This window comes from Orbicella franksi, chromosome 1 (genome assembly GCF_964199315.1).
Source record: "Orbicella franksi chromosome 1, jaOrbFran1.1, whole genome shotgun sequence".
In the NCBI taxonomy this organism is placed as follows: domain Eukaryota; kingdom Metazoa; phylum Cnidaria; class Anthozoa; order Scleractinia; family Merulinidae; genus Orbicella; species Orbicella franksi.
In genome coordinates this window covers 27138189-27157275 of record NC_138145.1, presented here as the reverse complement: position 1 = coordinate 27157275, position 19087 = coordinate 27138189, and the positions used below count along the sequence as shown (strand labels likewise).

The 19087-nt window shown below is 40.7% G+C and overlaps 1 protein-coding gene across 10 annotated transcripts in view; it reads right to left on the bottom strand.

Moving 5' to 3' along the window:
• The window catches only part of LOC145500136 (protocadherin Fat 4-like), a 71600-nt gene that overhangs the window by 23064 nt on the left and 29449 nt on the right, over positions 1–19087 (bottom strand). For 9 of the 10 annotated variants that reach the window (XM_081479664.1, XM_081479678.1, XM_081479668.1 and 6 more), the window contains exons 2-7: positions 5987–6176; positions 5241–5414; positions 4437–4656; positions 3761–4038; positions 3306–3425; positions 2818–2971 (exon numbers count right to left, since the gene is read on the bottom strand). In XM_081479664.1, coding sequence (XP_081335790.1) covers positions 2818–2971; positions 3306–3425; positions 3761–4038; positions 4437–4656; positions 5241–5414; positions 5987–6176 — 1136 coding nt within the window. Of the gene's footprint in view, positions 1–2817; positions 2972–3305; positions 3426–3760; positions 4039–4436; positions 4657–5240; positions 5415–5986; positions 6177–9618; positions 19082–19087 lie in introns of those variants that run through there. The other variant, XM_081479656.1, reaches the window with a different exon arrangement.

The following is a 19087-nucleotide window of genomic DNA, read 5'->3' as shown; positions in this document are numbered from 1 at the left end:
TGTAAACATATATGAGAAACACTTTCAATTAGCTTTTTGCGCAGATTGGGAACAAATGTTAACGAACATAATTACTAATAATACACCTTCTTGACTTTTAAGGAGGGTATTTCTCTCATTAGAAGTTAACGCTCGCACTTCAGGTAAAATCAATAAGTCTGCTATGCCCTGATGGGAAAATAAATAAATTCTCAATTCTCCCTCTCCATGGCAACACACTGTTATGATTTCAAACAAGCTGTAATTGTGTAGAAAACGAGAAAAAGTCATGCAAAAGCCAGCGCCTTTGAACGCACCTTCCGGACCAACGCATATACAGCATTCGAAGATTTTGAAACAAAGTGAACACCTCGAAATGGCACTGATAATCGTTCTCTTCATCACGTCTGTATCGGCACAATGCCTGGAGGACGACAACTGCGAAAAAATGGATTTCCCACATGGACAAGACGAAATGCGTATGAAATGGAACTATTCTCTACAAGGCCATCTTCTCTCTGAACACTCTTCATCCGACCATTATGGCTGCTTTACGAGATGTTCTGTTAACTGCCAGTGTCTATCATTCAACTTTAAAAGCGACAGCGGAGTTGAACCAAACTGTCAACTAAACGGGGCTGCCTCGTACACAGATCCTGATTCAATAAAACGGACAATAGGCTGGACGTATATTGAGATGGTTCGGAGCTACCTCACAAAGGTAAATTTAGATTTCTATAACAAAGAAACGGTTCTCAGGTTCTAGCTAAACGAAGGGCAATATTCAACTACTTTTTGGTTAGATACACTTTACAGTGCAATGCTGATCTGCCAGTGCCAAAAATAGTACGAAAATGTTGGAAAGTGCTTTCCCGTCGAAAACTTTGGTATGCAAAGTCTGCACCGGACCAAAGTATCCCATATCGCAGGGGCTTATCCCGGTTTCAGTAGAATTAAGAAAGAGTATTTACTCCCCTCCCCAACCCCCTTGAAAGGGATGCCAGGCAACCACAGGTTTATCTGTGTGGAGGTAGGTACTGTGAGAGTAACGTGCTTTGATCAAGAACACAACACAAGGCTCAACTAAACTTTAAACAGCTAGAGAAAAGCACCCAATATTTTCTTCGAGCAAGTACAAAACAAATTGATTGTAAATTTAAACAAAGCGTAGCAGGGCAAATTAAATTGATTAAAGAATTTGTTTAAAGAATAATCAAATAGATCAAATCTCTTCTAATTCACGAATGAGAGGAATTACTTTTTTTCAGCCTCCCTGGAAGATCTGTTCAAGTGACTCATGTCACAACGGATGCTGTCAATCAACTCCGTGTGAAAATGGCGGCGCTTGTAGTGTAGTGTGTGACATCAGAGCTAAAAGATTCAAGTGGGCATGCCCGCCTGGCTATACCGGCCACAAATGTCAGGAAGCGCAGAGATCATGTCACGACATCTTACTATCTGGAAGTCACGCGAATGGAATTTATCTAATACGTAATGAGGCAAACGAAAGAAGAGCCGCCGACGTCCATCACATCATGCAAGCGTTACTTATGAGTTCATCAACACAAGAGGGAATCAGTGTATGAATCGCCATGCTCGGACGGTTGTCTTCAAATACAGAGCATCGTATGTATTGAGCTATTTTCCTCCTGGACAAGGATTATGTAACTTTTATGGGTCACCTAACGGGGGAATAGCTGGTGAGCATAATTTTGGTTATTACAGAACTCCAAATCCGGCCTTTCGTTGCTCTGCAGGAAATGATTCCACTACCCAGTATTGGTTCGGCAAAATGTGACGACAAGACAATGCGAAGAATAGGCGACAAACTTTCACAAATTTTGTGAACACCCAAGGGACCATGGTTGCCTTTTGTTCTTAACTCTTAAAAATGATTCGAGCCGCACTTCAATATTTATGCGTCAGCTGACTATTTTGAATAAAAACTGTTTCACTATATTGTATAATAAATCTATCAGTTTGATGCTGTTTTAAATGTGAAACCATACTGTGACCTTAGATTTTCGAAAACTATGGATATGTGGCTCTGTTTTGAATCTTGATCCCTAGGTGCAAAATTTTTAAACATTGAATAAATCGTCATTCAAGAAAGAAAAAATGTGGATCCACGATTTGGTTCTTCGGCAGGTCATGCTGTTGCCGTGGCTACCATGTTTCAGGGAGATTTTGATATATTGTCCACAAATGATTGTGAATAGGCCACTTTCGATATGTTAGAATTCAGCTTGATAGTGAGGCGTAGAGGACACAAACAAAAGAAATGAATAAACATGGTCATTCAATTTCCTTTGTTTGTGTCCTCTAAGCCTCACTGCCAAGCTGAACGTTAATGTATCGAAAACGGTCTATTGGTTTGAGACAATTATTTTAAAAACACGTGATATACGATGAAGCACCGATCCGTAAAAGCGCAGGGGTTGTAAATATCACCGTAATCATGCTTTAAAATGAAGCCTGCGTTGTAAAAAGTAACCTGCTTGAGGTTTAATATTAATAAATGTTAGATAAACAAGTTCTGGACGACTCTTACGAGTTTTTGGGAGAAATCACTTTGCTGACTCGATTTTCTCGACTTCTTCAGAGTGAGGAAGAATGAATGACCATGAATTTTGTCGCGAATGTCTGCACATTTGGAAGTTTTTAAGGCGGGCTCAAATCTGATTTCAGTACGTAGTAAGGCGTTTTCAGAGACACGCTGTGACCAAAAAACATATAATCTTTAGCGAAAGAATAGACCAGAATTTGTAGCCCTTGTTTCCTAATTTTGTTCGTTCGTTTTCTGTTTTGTGGTAGCTCTTGAGTTTTTTTAACACTAACCTGGTGCGCAGTATGTCGGTTTAGGCATTTTGCAATCTTTAGCGTTGCAATTCTTCTTGTCTGAAGCCAGACTATAACCCGCATTACAGGAACATACGCCATTGGAGCACTTGTGTTGACAGCCATTGTTGGGAGTTCCACACTGAGAAGTTTCCTTCAAAAGAAAGACACTAATCTACTTAGCATTCATGGCAGCTAAGCTAATACTGACAAAAGTCGTAATGACAGGTTCTCATACACTCTACACACGCTATGAATCCAAGCGCCTCCGTGTAGTTCACCCATGCCTTCAAAAGGCCTAACTGCCCCCTTATCACCTCTTCCCCCTTCCCAATCTACGCCCTGCTTCTCGGAGAAATAACGTTTCTATTTGGTTTCAATTTACGTAATAAGTGCATATAGCGGGAGAAAAACATACTGGTGAAGGTTTGAGAAATACGCCGATATTTTAGCGCTTTTCTCTCGAGGTCTCAACAATTTATGCTTACCTGAAGGGTTGGACAATCTTTGCCTTGACACCTTTTAGAAATTTTGACTGTTCTCGTTCTTTTCTTTGATCCAACAGTACATTTTTCATTGCAAGCTCCCCACGAGCCCCAGGAATTTACCTTTAAAAAACACAGGATCAAGTTCACTTTTAGCTTTTCAGTCGTTATATATAATTTCTCCTCTTCCGCTAAAATTTAGTTTGACTAAAGATAGTACATTTCTACTTCTACCTGTTTAACACAAACGAAAACGTTTTAAACTCTGTTTCTTATGTCTAATCTACCGCACGCTTGCGTGAAACTGTCTCTCAGTTCCTATGCCGCAACGTGGCCTGGAATATATCAGTATATATACAGGAATTTTCAATTCTCTGATCGATTGATTCTTCTAGTAAAATTTCTGGACGCTTGAAGACCCTATTACATCTATGTCCCCTACATCTCTGACAACTTACCACGCAGTCCCTGTTCTCTCTGTAATCAGTGCATTGTTTCTTGTCTGACCTAGTCCCGCATGCTTTCCCGTTGCATAACGCTGACGTAGTAATACTGCGTGTTCGAGTGGACCATCCTTTTCCACAGCCATTGCTACAGAGCGACCAGGACGTCCAAGCAGACATGACGCAATCACGATTGTTGTACTGTGAGCAAGCCGTTGTTTGCTTGAGCGCTGGACAGGATTTTCCACTGCAAGAAGGATGGGTCGCTACGCTTCGTGTTCTTGTCTTAGAACCTAAAAAAAACAAGCACTATTAGCGCGGTGTTGTGACTGGTTACCTGATCGCATAAGAAGAAGTTATGTTTCTCGCGTGCGATTGGAAAACGGTTGTGGTTAAAGATTTCTTAAATTCGGTTTACTCGTCAGTGTATCGATAGTGAAAGGAGAAAAAAAAATCACCCTTGGTTTGAATGGGACAACAATTCCAGAGTATTATTGCGTGACGATCCAATAACATTTCAAATACAGTGGAGTTTGTTTGAGCCGGATGTGACAATACAGTATTCAGGATTGCATGACAACGTTAGTGACACGGCAAACGACGACGGGAATGTCTCGATCTTTTCTCCGGTTCGATCAGATTTCGACTCTCCTTCTAAAGAATGATCGATGTTTAGTTCCCTGATACTTACCCGAACCACAGGTGTTGGAGCAAGCACTCCATGCAGTCCACGAGGATGTCACGCAATCAACAGGACAACAACTGTGTGTGCACGAGCGAGTTTGCTTCTTCGCTGGACACGGAGAGCTGCAGTAAGGTGCCGTGGCAATGTTACGTGTTTGATACTGAGTGCCCGCGCCGCACTTGCCATTGGTTGGTGTACAGGAGCTCCATGAACTCCAGGAACTCATCTGAGGAAAGAGATTGATTCATTTCGTCAATGTAGTGATTGAGATGACAATCGCGATATGGTACGAAAGTGAAGAAAATGAAACCAAAGTGCCTGGGGGGGAGGGGGGGAGGGACTCCCATATGAAAAAGGACAGGGGTGCTCATCGTACATTTTAGGGGTTTAAATTGCGGTTTTGGTACCTCTAAGGGTGTTCAGTCCCAAAAGGTCCACAGCGGGAGCTTTTGCAGTACCGTTTAGGGTATTGAGCCGAAAAAACATATGACAGGATATAATGTGTTATTTTTGAATTGACACCTATAAGGAAAGAAAAAGATTTACAACCACGCCCACAAAACAGGATCTTGGTACCTCTTAGGGGTTCTTTTCAAAATTTTCAACGAGTACCCCCGCCCTTTTTATACGAGAGTCCCCCCAGGCCTAAGTGCTTAGGTACCCCCCCCCCCTTAGATGGTGTCCCATTAGTTATTCTGGTTCCAAAATAGTGTTTTGTGATTAAGACTCACTGTCGACTTAAGGGAATTAAATGAAAGAGACCTTCGATGATAAGGAACAGCCAAACATACTCAGAAGTATAAGAAGTACCTTGCATGGGATGGGAACAGGGGTGCATGAAGATGTCTGGGTCAATAAAGGACACCCCTTTCCACCACAGCTTGCATAAGATTTTATCTTACGAGATCTCGTCTTTATACCACTGTTGGCACTACACTTCCCAGGTGGAGCTACACAAGGACCATAAGCTGACCAACTGTAGACCTAAAGCAAAGGAAAAATTAGCCGGCAATCTGGTTAGCTTTGCTTTTGTTTCTTTGTTTGTTTTTTGACATAACCATCTTTTTAAGGATCGTCGTAAGACTTAAACAACGACAGAGCAGACATGTATCACATACAGTTACTGTGGTTGGCTTCCGTCTGTCTGGGGATCGGAGTAATTATGTGGCCTGTAACAAGTCCAAAAGCATATGTAGCTAGCAGGAGGCATAGTAAAAACAGCATTGATTTTGTTCTTGCACCCGAATAGTAAAAAATATAGCATCTCTTTTTTCCGACTGTTTAGAGCACGCTATCGTTTCCTTAATTAAGCAGAGGATAAGATAAATGTGACTCGTGCCCGATAATTCACGTAAAGGGGCCAACGGGTAGTGTCTTCGGCATTTCGAAACGAGTTAGAGAATTTAAATTTACGCAATGCTGTCACAATATATACAGGAATTTTGTTCGGCACTCGCAAATTCCATTCTTTTGTGTAGTTCGGCGAATATATTTACCTGACAAGTCGCTGAGCACCAGCGAAGAAGTAGACTACATATGTGTATTGTTCTACTCACCTGGCAGTCTCTTGGACAGCAGGGTCCTTGACATGACTTGGTTTCCTTTAGTGTTGGACACGGAGTACCTTTGCATGAGGGGTGGGTTGTAATTGTCCGGCTGCGAGCTCGGTTGCCAGTTTTTTCACATGCCGCGTTACAACTTCCCCAAGATGACCAGGGCCTGACCACACAATTCACTGGGCAGCATCTGAATAAAAGCAAAGGTTCTAGTTTACTTTCCTGTTTACTTTTTGTTTTTTGCTACTTTTACGCGCAAGCAATGTACCTTAGACCAGTGCGCGCGAGTGGGTAAGGGTGAAAATGGGTGCGAGCGTATTGCGCGCGAGCGTGCGCGCGGTACACGCGATGTGGCGATCACGAACACCGCGATCATCCACACAGATGCGAAATGCGTTTGATCAATTTAATTTACCAAGGATGTATCCATGCCAAACATCAGGGTCTAGACAACCAAGACATAAACTCTCGCAGATCGCCATCCCCATCGCCAATACGTTCTCATTCACTCTCAGGAATGTCAGCAATGTCACTCGAGCAGCATGACGCAAGTCTGTTGCTTAGCAACGTGGACAGCGTTAATTGGCGCGTTGGGCACAAAAAATGTTTCACAGGGACATCTTTTCAACCTTTGCGCAAAACCATCGTTTTCAGGGGCACCCAATGGATCGTTTCGGTAAATTATCCGTTCGGAAGGTCTTTAATCCCCTCTGATTTTCTTAAGAGAATTGTCACCTCGAACTTTCGTGATATGAGAAATTTAATGTCTGTTGTTTTCGGATTGTTAAAAATGTCGTTTTGGGTACCGAAAGAACGTCAGCTATTATTTTCGGAAAGGCGATAAGACCTAAGGTTTTCGGGAAATGGACAAAAAAGTCCTAATAAATTCAAGAATACTCAAGTTCCCCTAGAAAAACCGAATAGATAATTTTTTTTTAGCGCAACCTAAAATTAACCTACAGAGCTTTAAAAGTACTCCAGATAGCCGTAATACAGCGTTCAAAAGCGTTTGAGAGTAAACGGTCGTTGGGTGCCCCTGCGTTTTGTGCGCTCAATATCGTGACTGATTCTTTAAATATATTTTCAGGTAAATACCGAACTTGATAGCCTGTCTGCGGACGTCTTGTAATTCCTTTCTCGCGGAAAAAAGGTAAATAGGAAGGAAATAACGCAGGTTACGAACTTGAGAGAATATCGGAAATCGAACGTGAGGTGAAAACGTCCGAACCAAACAATTCAACTTCATGCAGTGAAAACCAGCGATACTTGGAATTTGTAACATTTGCCTTCGACATAAGTGAAAACACTAGCAGATTCATTCGCCACAGAATGAAATTAAGCTGGTCAGAAACCAGGGTAAGAACATGAAAACCTGACTTTTTTGTTAGCTTGTAACTGCTACCATACATACTTTCTCTTTCAAAGACTATAGCTGTTGTATTGCTCCAAGAGTCTTTACGCGACACCTCGCTTGGGTTTTCAGCAGTTGTCTGTGAAAATGCCTACTTTGCTAGATTGCAAGCAAGCTCTCTTGGAGAAGGCAGTGGACAAGATCTGACACGCGAGCTTTAACCATTGATGATAAGTTGTTATTTTTTGTGCCGGTGAGAAAGAGGAAAAGCGCAAACCAATTACAAGGCCACTGTCTTGCAAACGGTAGCAAACACGTGCGTATTTCTCTGTCCGTTTTCCCTGCGACATATGACGAAACCTTTTAATGTTGTTGACAACCAAAGCACAAACCGCCACGCGGGCATTGCAGCAAGAATGCATGAGACGAAATAAATGTGTCTGTAAATGTTATATTGTGGCTGGGTTTGCTGAAAGTTTAATTGTAATTTGATACAGCTATGCACAGGAAATAAGATGACAAAAATAGAGGAATCGTTTTGCACATTGTTTGTGGAAACAATGTCACGTACGACCGACTTAATTCTCGTAAGTATATGGTCACTGATCTCGCAAATCAAAAACATGAAGACCGATTTCAATATGTGATGACTTCTGAGTCTTTTGTGATAACCCAAGTCGTATGTTTTTTGTTGTTGCGCAGAAAACATCTGAAACATTTTCAGTCTAAGAGCTGCCGATCGTACCAGGTACCATAGGTCACTGTTGATATCTGTAGATCATTTGCAGCTTGGGGAACGTGAGCAGGCATGTCTAATGCGCGGCTGGAGCTGGGCGACCCCTGGTCCTTAAGTGAAATCTAAATCGGAAATGTGTGGTGTGACGATCAGGATTCGTTAAAAAAGATAACGTTTTACGGTTTTATTTTAATGACATTAACAATGATCTCGCACGTAGTTTCCTGTGTGGATGCCACGAAGTACAAAATCAATTTACCTCAATGTGTTTTTATTTTTGGTCGGAAACGCCCACGTTCAATACAATTAAAATTGTCAATCACATTTCCCACACAATACATCGTTTTACTAGAACAACAAGATCGCTATGCGTCTATTACAAACAACAACGAACTCAGTGATTTTAGGGTAGGTGGAACAAACTAAGCTCCCCACATTTCAACTTTGCCGAGTACATTACAACTAAATTATTTGGAAGACAATTTTCGGAAAATAAAGGATTAAGTATAGGTCCGCTATCGTTAGTACAGCAATATGGCGGCCAAAAAAAGGAAGAACGAAGAATAACAGATTTAGCTGCCTGTAGTATGCGTTTTCACTTCGGAATTCTTTCTAAAAAAAATTTAAAAAAAGTATTTGTTCTGTAGCATATCAGTCATGTATGTTGCGTGAAGACGTCTACTTTGGCCTTTGGTTCGCGCCACAAAGATGATGTTACGGCGAATGGTCGTTCAATAACATTCTCGTGTGGCAGAATTTTAGACAAATGTCATGCGTCGCGCCGTGTGTAATTATCAGATTTGCAAAACCTTCTCTTCTTCTCTTTCTTTTCTTTCTCTTCTTTGTTTTGCAAGGCTAAGGCCATGGTCAAAAGTCGAACTTCACATGCGCCGAACAGAACTTAAGTTCATGGTTCTTAAAAAAATCATCGGACACACAGAAAGAGCCATTAGTAGCGCGCTTCGCAAATTCTCGGATTTGCCATTCATCACTCTTACTTCAGCTAGGACAATTTTACATATTATCACGGACGGAGCACTTCGCAGAAACAAAAAAAAAAAGTCCTGCCAGTAATTAACGACACACCCCGGGCGACACACATGTCGAGACTGTGTGCTGGAGGAACAGCATTTTGATGACGTCACTTCGGAACGCTCTCCAGGATTAACTTTTAAGACAGACACATTGTCTTTAAATAAGAGGTACATATCATTAAGTGAAGTGGAGCAAAAACAAAATGACCTGACAAACAAACGCTGCAATTAAAATATTATTATACCATAAAAAAAGAACTCTGAATTCAAAACAATCATTGTTACCACATTTTTGCGTGGTCGAGGGAGAGTGAGGTTGTTCAAAAGAGTTTTCAAGAGAGAGAGAGAGAGTTACAATACAAGTGAATTTGGAAACATTTAACATTTTGGTTATATGACTTGACAAAATTTTAGTAACTATGATTGGCGTATAAGTTGATTAAAAGCCAATGATTTATAGCCAGCATCGACATTAGTAGAACATTAATATTGACATGACGTCTTAACTCACACTCCAGTGTCACAACTTATGGTTTCGCGGCTTGTTTGACCGGGGCACGCCGTTCCTCCACAACTTGGGTTCCGTGTAATTTTTATCGTACGCGTCTTGTTTGAAATCCCGCAACCACTGCAAGGACCCCACGGGTTCCAGCTCCAAGCGCAATTGACAGGGCAACATTGTGCGTTGCAACGTTGAGTCGCTTTTAAAGGGTGGTTGCAAGAGCCTCCGCAGACCGCAGGTACAGAAATCCCTCTTGTGCGGTACTGCGTACCCCTGTCGCATGGTTTTGTACAGGTGCTCCAACTACTCCAAGGACCAGGCGTGCAATCACGTTTACATCGCCTACGTCGTCGTCTTCGCCATGAATCAACCGAAGAGAGAAAACAAGTTGTAAAGAGCAGAGCCACGAAGATAGCAGCGACCTTCATGCTTGGGGTCCCGTGGATATCGCAAATGAAATTTCCGATGGAGTAACGTGTTTTGTAGTATAAAAACGTGTTATATAAGAGTCGACTCTTTGTAACACTATCCACCAAACGGTTCGATGCACGCGTACGCGCGGGCAGAGGTTGACATTTAATTAGCAAGTAATTTCATCGCACGGCCGCTCGTGTAGGGTCGTATGATTGAATTCATATATTTAACCTCGCACATATTATTAACGAGCTTTGCTGTGTCCATCGTTTCTAGATTTTCCATTGGACTACTTTTTTTTTAAGTAAGTGGGATTTTGGTAGAGCGGGAAACCGCAGCAGTGGCTCGTAACCTGGGTGATGGAGAAAGCAAAAAGCTACTCTGTTTATTTACATAACGATACGTCAAGAGGCGCTTAACTTTGTCCAAAGTGACAGTTGGTGATGGAAATGCTAAAATAAATGCACTACAGTGACCTCTTGAAGCCTGTAGTTGTATTTCAGAGCTAAATTACTATCGCGTAAAAATCAGTCATCAATCAATTATAATATTTCACTCCTGAGACTATACTGGACGACATCTGTTTAAAAAATATAATTCTGCAAATGATGATATGAAAACAGTCATAACAAAGTCAATTCTAGAAGAAAAAGTGCTTTAATATTTCAAAAAAACACAAAAGTGAATGTTGAAGTTGGGAAACTAAACATGAATTTTGAAAATTTTGCTAACCATTTTTCCCAAAACCAGATGTCCTTTTCATTTTCCAATTTCGTAATTAATATTGTTCCCCAGCTTGTTCTCAGTAAAATTTAAACACGTCAAAATCCTGTTTTCAACCAGATATATGGAAACTACGGAAGTTTTCTGAACTATTTTGTTATGTTGTGTAATATTATTTTTAGCACTGAAATAAAATATACGATATAAATGATTATACACGTTAAAGGTCATCACTTAATACTAATAGCTGGTATGATCGATTAAGTACAGGTATAGACACATTTGCTTCATACCGCCGGATTACGGATCGAGGAACTGTTGTGGCTCCGAAACACGTGGCGATCACAAAACAACGTGAACATAAAATCAAATACAGGAAGTCTAAAAAAGAGCTCTTGATTTCTTTACAACAATTTTACCATACTGTTTATTGGAATTGCAACAATATGTTGATGTCATTGAGAAAACTTGTAAAATACCTCACGTTTTTAAAACTGTACGTGTGTTAGGAAACATTCTAATCTAGACCCCCGCGAAGTGTCAAATCTGAAACACGCTTGCGGTTAATTCCAAGAGGGCTTGGTCATGCAATTTTACATAATTTCAGTTCTGATTAAATGGTCATACAGTTATCTGAAATATCACAATAGTTGTTTAACCCGTTGAAAAGTTAAAAGAAACTCAGAAAAGCCAAGAAGTGACGCAGAAAGGCAAACTTGGAGAGGATTAAAATGGATTGGGTTAGGGCAAACTTGAAAAACGTCGTGCCGACATTTTTTAAGTGTGTCAAGTTGTATGAAAGTGCAATTTGTTATGCTCAGAAAATCATCCTTGTTTCCTTTGTGATCGTGATTTTTTACCCATGAAAGAATATTGCTCTGCTAATCTGAGGTTTAGAGCCCATAACTAAGGAAAAAAAAAAACATTTAACTGAATTAGCTTGACCTAGCCGCCTCTTTAAGGTCGTCTTTTCCTGCACAACATCCACATGGTCCAAGGTACATTCACGAACAATGGACCGTTCTAGTCAGGCGTTCTGGTTGGATATTAGTGCACAACATAACCTTCCGTTAGCAGCTAGCGTCATCTTAACTTTTAGTTGAGCAGTAATCAAAAGACGTTAGTTTTAGATTCGTAGCTTTTTGTTATTAGGACTGGTGTTGTTTGTGGGCGATTTTACCCTTTCCTTAAACGCTTCATCCGATTTCGTTTCCATAACATGGAAACTTGTTCATCTACACATAGTTAATAAAGGAAAATGGTTATGAAACTTGGCAAAGTTCTTTGTTGTATGTTGTTGTTGTTATTTTTTATTTATTTATTTATTTTTGGCTATTTTGGGGGTTGACCCTCCACGAAACCTGGCAAGAAACAAAAGGTGGTTATGTGCCCTCAGACAACTAATCAACAGAAGAAGCATTGCGATTATGTAATTCATTCATGGTCTATGACCACGCATAAAACCGCAAAAGATGTGCAGGGTCAAAGGACCTTCCAACATAACCTTAGCTTGTTTGTTTGCTTCTTTGGTGTTTAACCATTTCCCTCTATTAACTATGATCTATGTGAGAAATGCAATCATGAATGGCGTTGCTATGGTACTGTCCCCAATAATGAAGAATAATTTAGACGGGTCTTCTCGAACTCGTTATTGTAAAATTGTCGAGTTGCTATTTGTCGACACTTTTCCAATGCGTCCGCCATTGAAAAAGATTGACAACATATATTTTTAAAATCGCTTATAACTACATAAGCCGTTTTAGATTTTTGTATTTTTAGCACGTGTTATGCTTTTTATAGATCTTTGTTTTAGTTTGTTAGCTTCTTTTTATGTGAAGCGCTTTCGAATATTTCGTAGTATTAGCGCTAAATAAATGTATAATTATTATTATTTATTACTATTTTCCGTTACAATTTGTAAGCCAATTACTACAGTGACCACCAAAATCAGTTTGCATAACAGAAGACTTACATAACCAGTCAAACAGTCAACTATAACGTAATTCTCGGCTTGCTTTCCAAAAAAAAAAAACAAACAGCTGCCTTTGATTGACATCTGTCAAGTATTTGCTTGAAGCATAAATCAACAGAACTTTGATGGATTTCAAGTAAAATACCATTATTAATGTACTATTATGATGGCTAAGAGTGAAAAGGCAGCTGCTCCTAGCAGGCTTATTAGAAACCACAATGTGTCGCTCTTGCTCTGTATGCTGCTAAACAACTCACTCTCAATGCGAAGCGCTGCACTCCCTAAAGCTTGATTTCAACAAGCGCTTCAATCACGGAATATTGCTTGTCACGACAATAGGAAACGAAACCTTGTTTGTTTTCGTGATAACATAAAAAGTAGGACTTGACAATCAGCTGTTAATTAACTGGTAATAATAGAAACAGGCAAGCTTGTTTTCCATTGATAACAAGCAATTTCGATTTCTATTCCTAGATACCCACTCTGAATCACGCAATTCTAAATTAGAACAAACGGCCATACATTATCAGATCAATGGAACTTTCACGAAAAACCGTTCGTGCAAAGTTCGAAGTTCCATCTCTAACCTGTAGATAAACGTTCAAGCAAGGAGAAGTTCTCGCATTTTTTTTATATTGGACATATAATCCAGCTGTTACTGCGGCGTCTCCCCTTTTGAGGGCATGGCATGACAGCCGCAGTCCTTTTGGTCCTGTCAGAACACAGCTCCAGTGGAAGGGGTCGTGTCAAATGGTTCTTCCCTGCTTGTAGTCTAACAGCCCTCGGGATGCCATCACACCCTAAGACTAATTGCTCGTTCGCAGTGCTTTGCCTCCACTTGCCTCTGTCCTTATTTTCGTCTCCAATTTCTACACCGCATGGCGATCATTTCTACTGGGGCCGTTTTCGTAGACCGAGCAAGCCTTTGTCCAACGTCTAAACATCTTTGCATTTCTGCAGCCAGGCATTTGCATCGTCGTCTAAGCTGCGGACCCTCCTCGTCATGTGGCTGAATTTTCGGCACTCGATTTGGTTGCGTGTACAAATCGAGTCAGGTGTGAGTGAGTACTGGCACAGCCTCTTCAACACTCTCAACATCCCATGTGACTTCTTTCAGCTCATCAAGGTTCAGCTTGGCATTCTCATCGCTCTTTTGACGCCATGCACTTGGAAAGGCATTCCAGCAAAGTGCTCTGTTTAAACGACTAAATTGCCGAGAAATTTGCTGACAGGCAAGGAAACTCGTCCCGCTTTTTAACTTGAAGGATCCGTAAAGACATCTCCAAAAAAGATACTGTCGTTGTCTAAATCTATTTTTCTGAGCCTAGTAGGTACCTTTTCCGCTGAGGTCATATCGACACCTGCTGTTGTAAGTCCACACACTAACACGAAATACACGCCAGTGGTTCTGTTTAAGTCTGTGGAACTCATCTACCACATTGTCGACGGCGAACTTGAATAACTCCCCCTCCATATTAGATCCTGCCAGTGTTTCTGCGATTCCGGTGGTGGTTATCTCTTCCAGCCACGCACTGGGATCCAACAGATACTTCGGCGCAGGTTACCAGAATTCGTCTTCATGTTTGACGAGTCCTCGACGGCTCCTCCGGTCCGCTGGGTTCTCTCTAGAGGACACGCGTCACTAAGCCGTACTCTGAATCTTACCACCGCTTGCCGTTACGCAGAAAAAGCGTCACTTCAACCTCGCTACACAATTTGGTGCGACGGTACTTTCTAACTGGCAGTGAACTTTACCTACCGAGTGACCTTTCAGTGTCACGTTTAACGTTTTGGGCTAGGCTTTCTGGCCCTGTGGCTGGCGACCAACTCCCGGATGAAATGGCGAGGCCCTGTTTGGCCAATCTTGCTTTGGCTGCATGCAATCCCACTCCAGGAGGTTGCGTTACAGCTCTAACAGCTGTAAATGCTGCCATTCCAGGGCATCGTTAGTCACACGAAGGGCTGTGCTGATGGTTGGTCACTGCCAGTGGACTGGTGGTCTGACGAATGGGATTTTTTCAGGTATGTTTACTCACATTGACTTCACCGTTTGTCAAAATTAGGAGGCAGCTGCTAATATCGGCCGACTCCTAGGTTAAAGGTGTCCCGATATGACAGCTTTTCACCAAGTGCTAGCGCTTTTCGTCTTTCCTCGGTACTTTGACTGGAATTCCTCTCTTGGTGTTGTCTACCGTCAATGCTGTTAATACAAAAATTAGTACATCTCAACGCTTGTCCTTCTTAAAGAGAAGCAGAGAGCCTTCTACCCCTGAAAGTATATCCAGGTTGCTGCTTAGCGAAGGTCTTGTCTGCCTTCTGACCAATTTCAGAAGATTCCAACTAAGGAACGTTGAAATGTCATTTGTGAGGCACTTATTTCTCAACAAAGTTCTTGTACAAGGATTCTTCTACGGCATTCTGTCCAATTTAATGTCGTCTGCCTTGTTAATTCGGATTCTTCTTTGGGCGAGCGTAGTTTGATGCGATGACTCTGCCTACAATCACGTCTATCTTGCGCGTACCAGAATGATGAGATCTGGCTCCGATCTGCTCAAGGAGGGAATGGGATACACCACTGAGTTATGCCTCTTTCTGTAGCTGCCAGTGAATTTTTAGCCGTCTCACAGTCATAGATCTAGGGATGTTATCATGCCTCCGAGCTATGTCACCATCCTCTTTTGCATCTGCATTCAGTGACTTTACATGTGATCAAAGTCTGCTTTCAGTGACCTTGCATGTGATCTAACTTCAGACAAAACGCGGGCGTCTTTGAAAGATAATCTTTATTTTCTTTTGAGATGGGTGGATCAATCTATTGCACTCAAACAACCACTGTTCGGCGCTCTCAGTGCAGAGGAGAGTATTTCTCTATTACATCCCTCGGGATAAGCCGGGATTGTGCTGTCCCATTTCCCATCTATTTTCTTCCACGAAGGTCGGCTACGAATTGGCCCCAGTAAACCAGTCGTCATTTGTTCTCTTAACCCTTCTAGGTTGTCTATGCGTAAGTTTCCATTCTCTTCCTTCCATTCTCCTAGCGCTTCTAGTGTTTGTACAAAAATGTCTCATAAAATTGATGAATCTTCCATTGGTTTGAACCACCGATCACTTAATGTGTTTTCAAAGTTTACAATTTAAACTGCTTTTTTGCGCCCTCGTATGCATTAGTCGGCAATTCTTCTCTAACTTTGGATTCCCAAAAATATCCTTGAGATAAGCGAATTTTTTACCCACGGCAGTTGCCTAGATCAGCGTCGATAATTTTACAGAAGCGGAGCCAAATCTCTGTCCATTTTGGGAAGTTTCCTGCGCTGTGCTCCACTGATTTTGAAATCACTTACTATTGTCGTGTGTTCCTTTTTTACATTTCTCTATTTTTAAATCAAACTGAAGTTTCAGCTTGAGCACTGCTCGTTCAAATTCTAACTGGTCATGGCTCTTCTTCTTGCTAACAGCTTTCTCCTTCTCCTGAGTTATCGTTAATTAAGATCTTCTTCGGTTAGTAATCTGTTCGGATAGAAGTGTGACTTTCCTTTCGAAGGGTTTTTGATCAAATTTTCAATGTTCACAGACTAAATAGCTATGGCCTAAGAGACTTTTCTTCGTAAAGTTGAATCTTTCATTGATCTATACTTCCCACAGTGTTGTCAAGCGCTGCTCGCCATTGCCGGTATCTGCTCTGAGATCACAACGTATGTCAGTAAAAAAAACCACCATGGCAGTAAGAGCGAGCTAGTGCAGAACAAGAATGGAGACAAAACTTGGCAGGTGATGATTTCTTGCAATTAATGACCGGGTGACATATATTACAAGGAGATTATGTCTGTTTTAAAGAGGTCACGAAGGACGATTGACTTACCGAAAACCAAAATTTGAGCAGTTAATACATGTAACCCACTCGAGTAGGGAGTGTCACAGTTCGACGCAAGCCATCTTGAACGGAAAACTAGAAAGCAATTAAGTCTCGACTTTGCGAACAAAAACCAATTCAGCTCCAACATCTCGGTTTTAGGCTGCATATAGCTTCTTGTTTACTGATGACTGTCAAGCTTGGTGCTAATAACCTGCACTTCCAATTTCTATTTTTGGATGCCTTGAATTACGCAATCCCAATATACAAAAAAAATGTTACGCAATATGACTGAATTTTCACAACCGTGCTGTATGACCCTGTATCCTTCTTTCCCGGCAAGTAATACTGGAAATACATATTCTGGAGACAAAATATTAAAAGCGCTACAGTACTGATTCAATGCACATGCCAACGCAACAAAAATTATGGATTTAAAATCTCTTCATGTCTATTGTGTTACATGTAATGCTTACAAACTTTTAGAAACTAAAAATCAGTAAGTTTGAAAAACTTAGTTTAGTCGAAGATTGACCATAAAATAGAATTTCTTTCTCATTTCCATAGTTGCAACTGATTGGAAGAGTATCGTGCATGTTTTATTACTGTGTTAACCTACAATGGTTTTCAGTATTCAAAGAAAATATGCTTTCACAAATACCTTAAAACGTTGAAACAGAAGTAGATTACTAGAATTTTCTCCTTCTATGTTGGATCGCCAAAAATAAATGCAAGATGAACACGCGCGAGAAAAATGTTCCCGCGAGGAGCTCGCGTATTTTTCAATCAAAGTTTCATTTAACTTCAAAGATTTTGATATCTGTTTTTTTAACGTTTAACATAATATTATTTCAACGCCACAGGAAGACATACCGTTATAAACATCTTGTCTAGTTGAATAGATTGCCGGCAGGCTTGGCAAAGTACAAGTTCGGACAAAGATTTAGGAACACACGTAGCAATCACAAACCGATCATGAAATCACGTCCCGAAAACTAAATAACAGCCCAGCCTTGATTTATGTTAATTTTACCGTTATTGTACCAAATTTACTGTAAGGAAACTAGTTAAATACAGCGTATTTTAATTGTCCGTGAGTTTTTGGAGTTACAGTATCTTCATCTAAGTGTCACCTTAGGTCAGTCATCTTGCAGTTTGAAAATGCGTCGTTTAGTGAACGTGTCGCAATGACCGTGGACCAATTTGATTGGAGGCTCGTATGCATTGAGAGCGCACAAAAATCATAAGAATTTGCGTTTGTTGTTGCGAAATCTTGGCGCAATTCCTTTGTGCAATTGATTAATTAATCCGGTTTAGTTTCCATGACATAGATTGAGGTACTTAAATGAGATTCTTAACCTAAAATCAGTAACGTACTCCTGTAAACATAATTCGATCAAAACTGGTTCAGTTTTAGGAGTCAGCTTCAGCGGGTAATAATTTCAGTTGATGTCTACAGGTGTTTTTCAAGACTGATACTAATGAACGTTCGAATACACGTCCGCTATATTTATAACTGGAATAACCTCGAAAGCCGACTGCAACAATCCACTGAGGAATTTCTATTGACCACTCAAATAATACCTCAAGTTATGTACTGTCGAAATTTGTTGAGCTTTAAAAACTGAAGCCGTCATCTTTTACGCTTTTGTTTATGACCTTAGCCTTAAGTCCGTTGAAGATTTAATGTTGTCATTTACTTTCCCAGCTTGTATCATCCGAAAAAATTGTGTCACTCAATTTTTAATTTGCCCGCAATTTGTAAATTCGTATGTATTCTTTCGTTTGTGAGAAAGATTAAAACCAGCCCTGAAAATTTCCTCGAGACTTAAGATGTTTGTTGTTGTAGTTGCTTAAGTTTTCTTAAAATGAGTTCAACATACCAAAGGTTTATCATCAAAACGAAAACAACCTGCCGCACGGGAAGCAAAATTTTGGCGAATGCTCGCTGCAATGTCAGCTTTCTAGACTTGGCGCGGGGCGGAAAAGTTTTAGATCAACATCTCAACGAAAAATAGTTTTAAGCTTTACCAGTTGCATCACAACATCACAGAGGGTCACTTCATTCCAGATCATTCTTTCATATTCAGTTGCAAGTTGCAAAATATGATTTCGTTTCACTAGTACGTGACAGAAGTGTATTGTGTGTGTGCATCAAAGTATGTTAGAAAGCTTGCATCAGTCACTTTCGATGCAAGTAGTCCGCAATTTTCTCTCAAGGTCTGCAGACTGTTCCTAGCTATTTTGGCCAAATTCGTTAAAAAAAATAAACTTGTTCTGATAGTTTGTGTAGAGAGACATATTCTCTTGTTGTGTCTAAGTGCGTTTTAATTGGTCTAAATGTCTAGGTAAAGCTTGTTGGCAGTTTCTTCCTATTTTGCACCTCCGAGCGAGAAGCGAAGCTAAGTACGCGCAAGAAACATCTCCTCGAGAACAAGAGACAAAAAAGCAGAGTTCACTGTGTGCACAATGGGAACGTCTGACATAAGTAATAACAAAAAAAAGAAAACATCTTAACT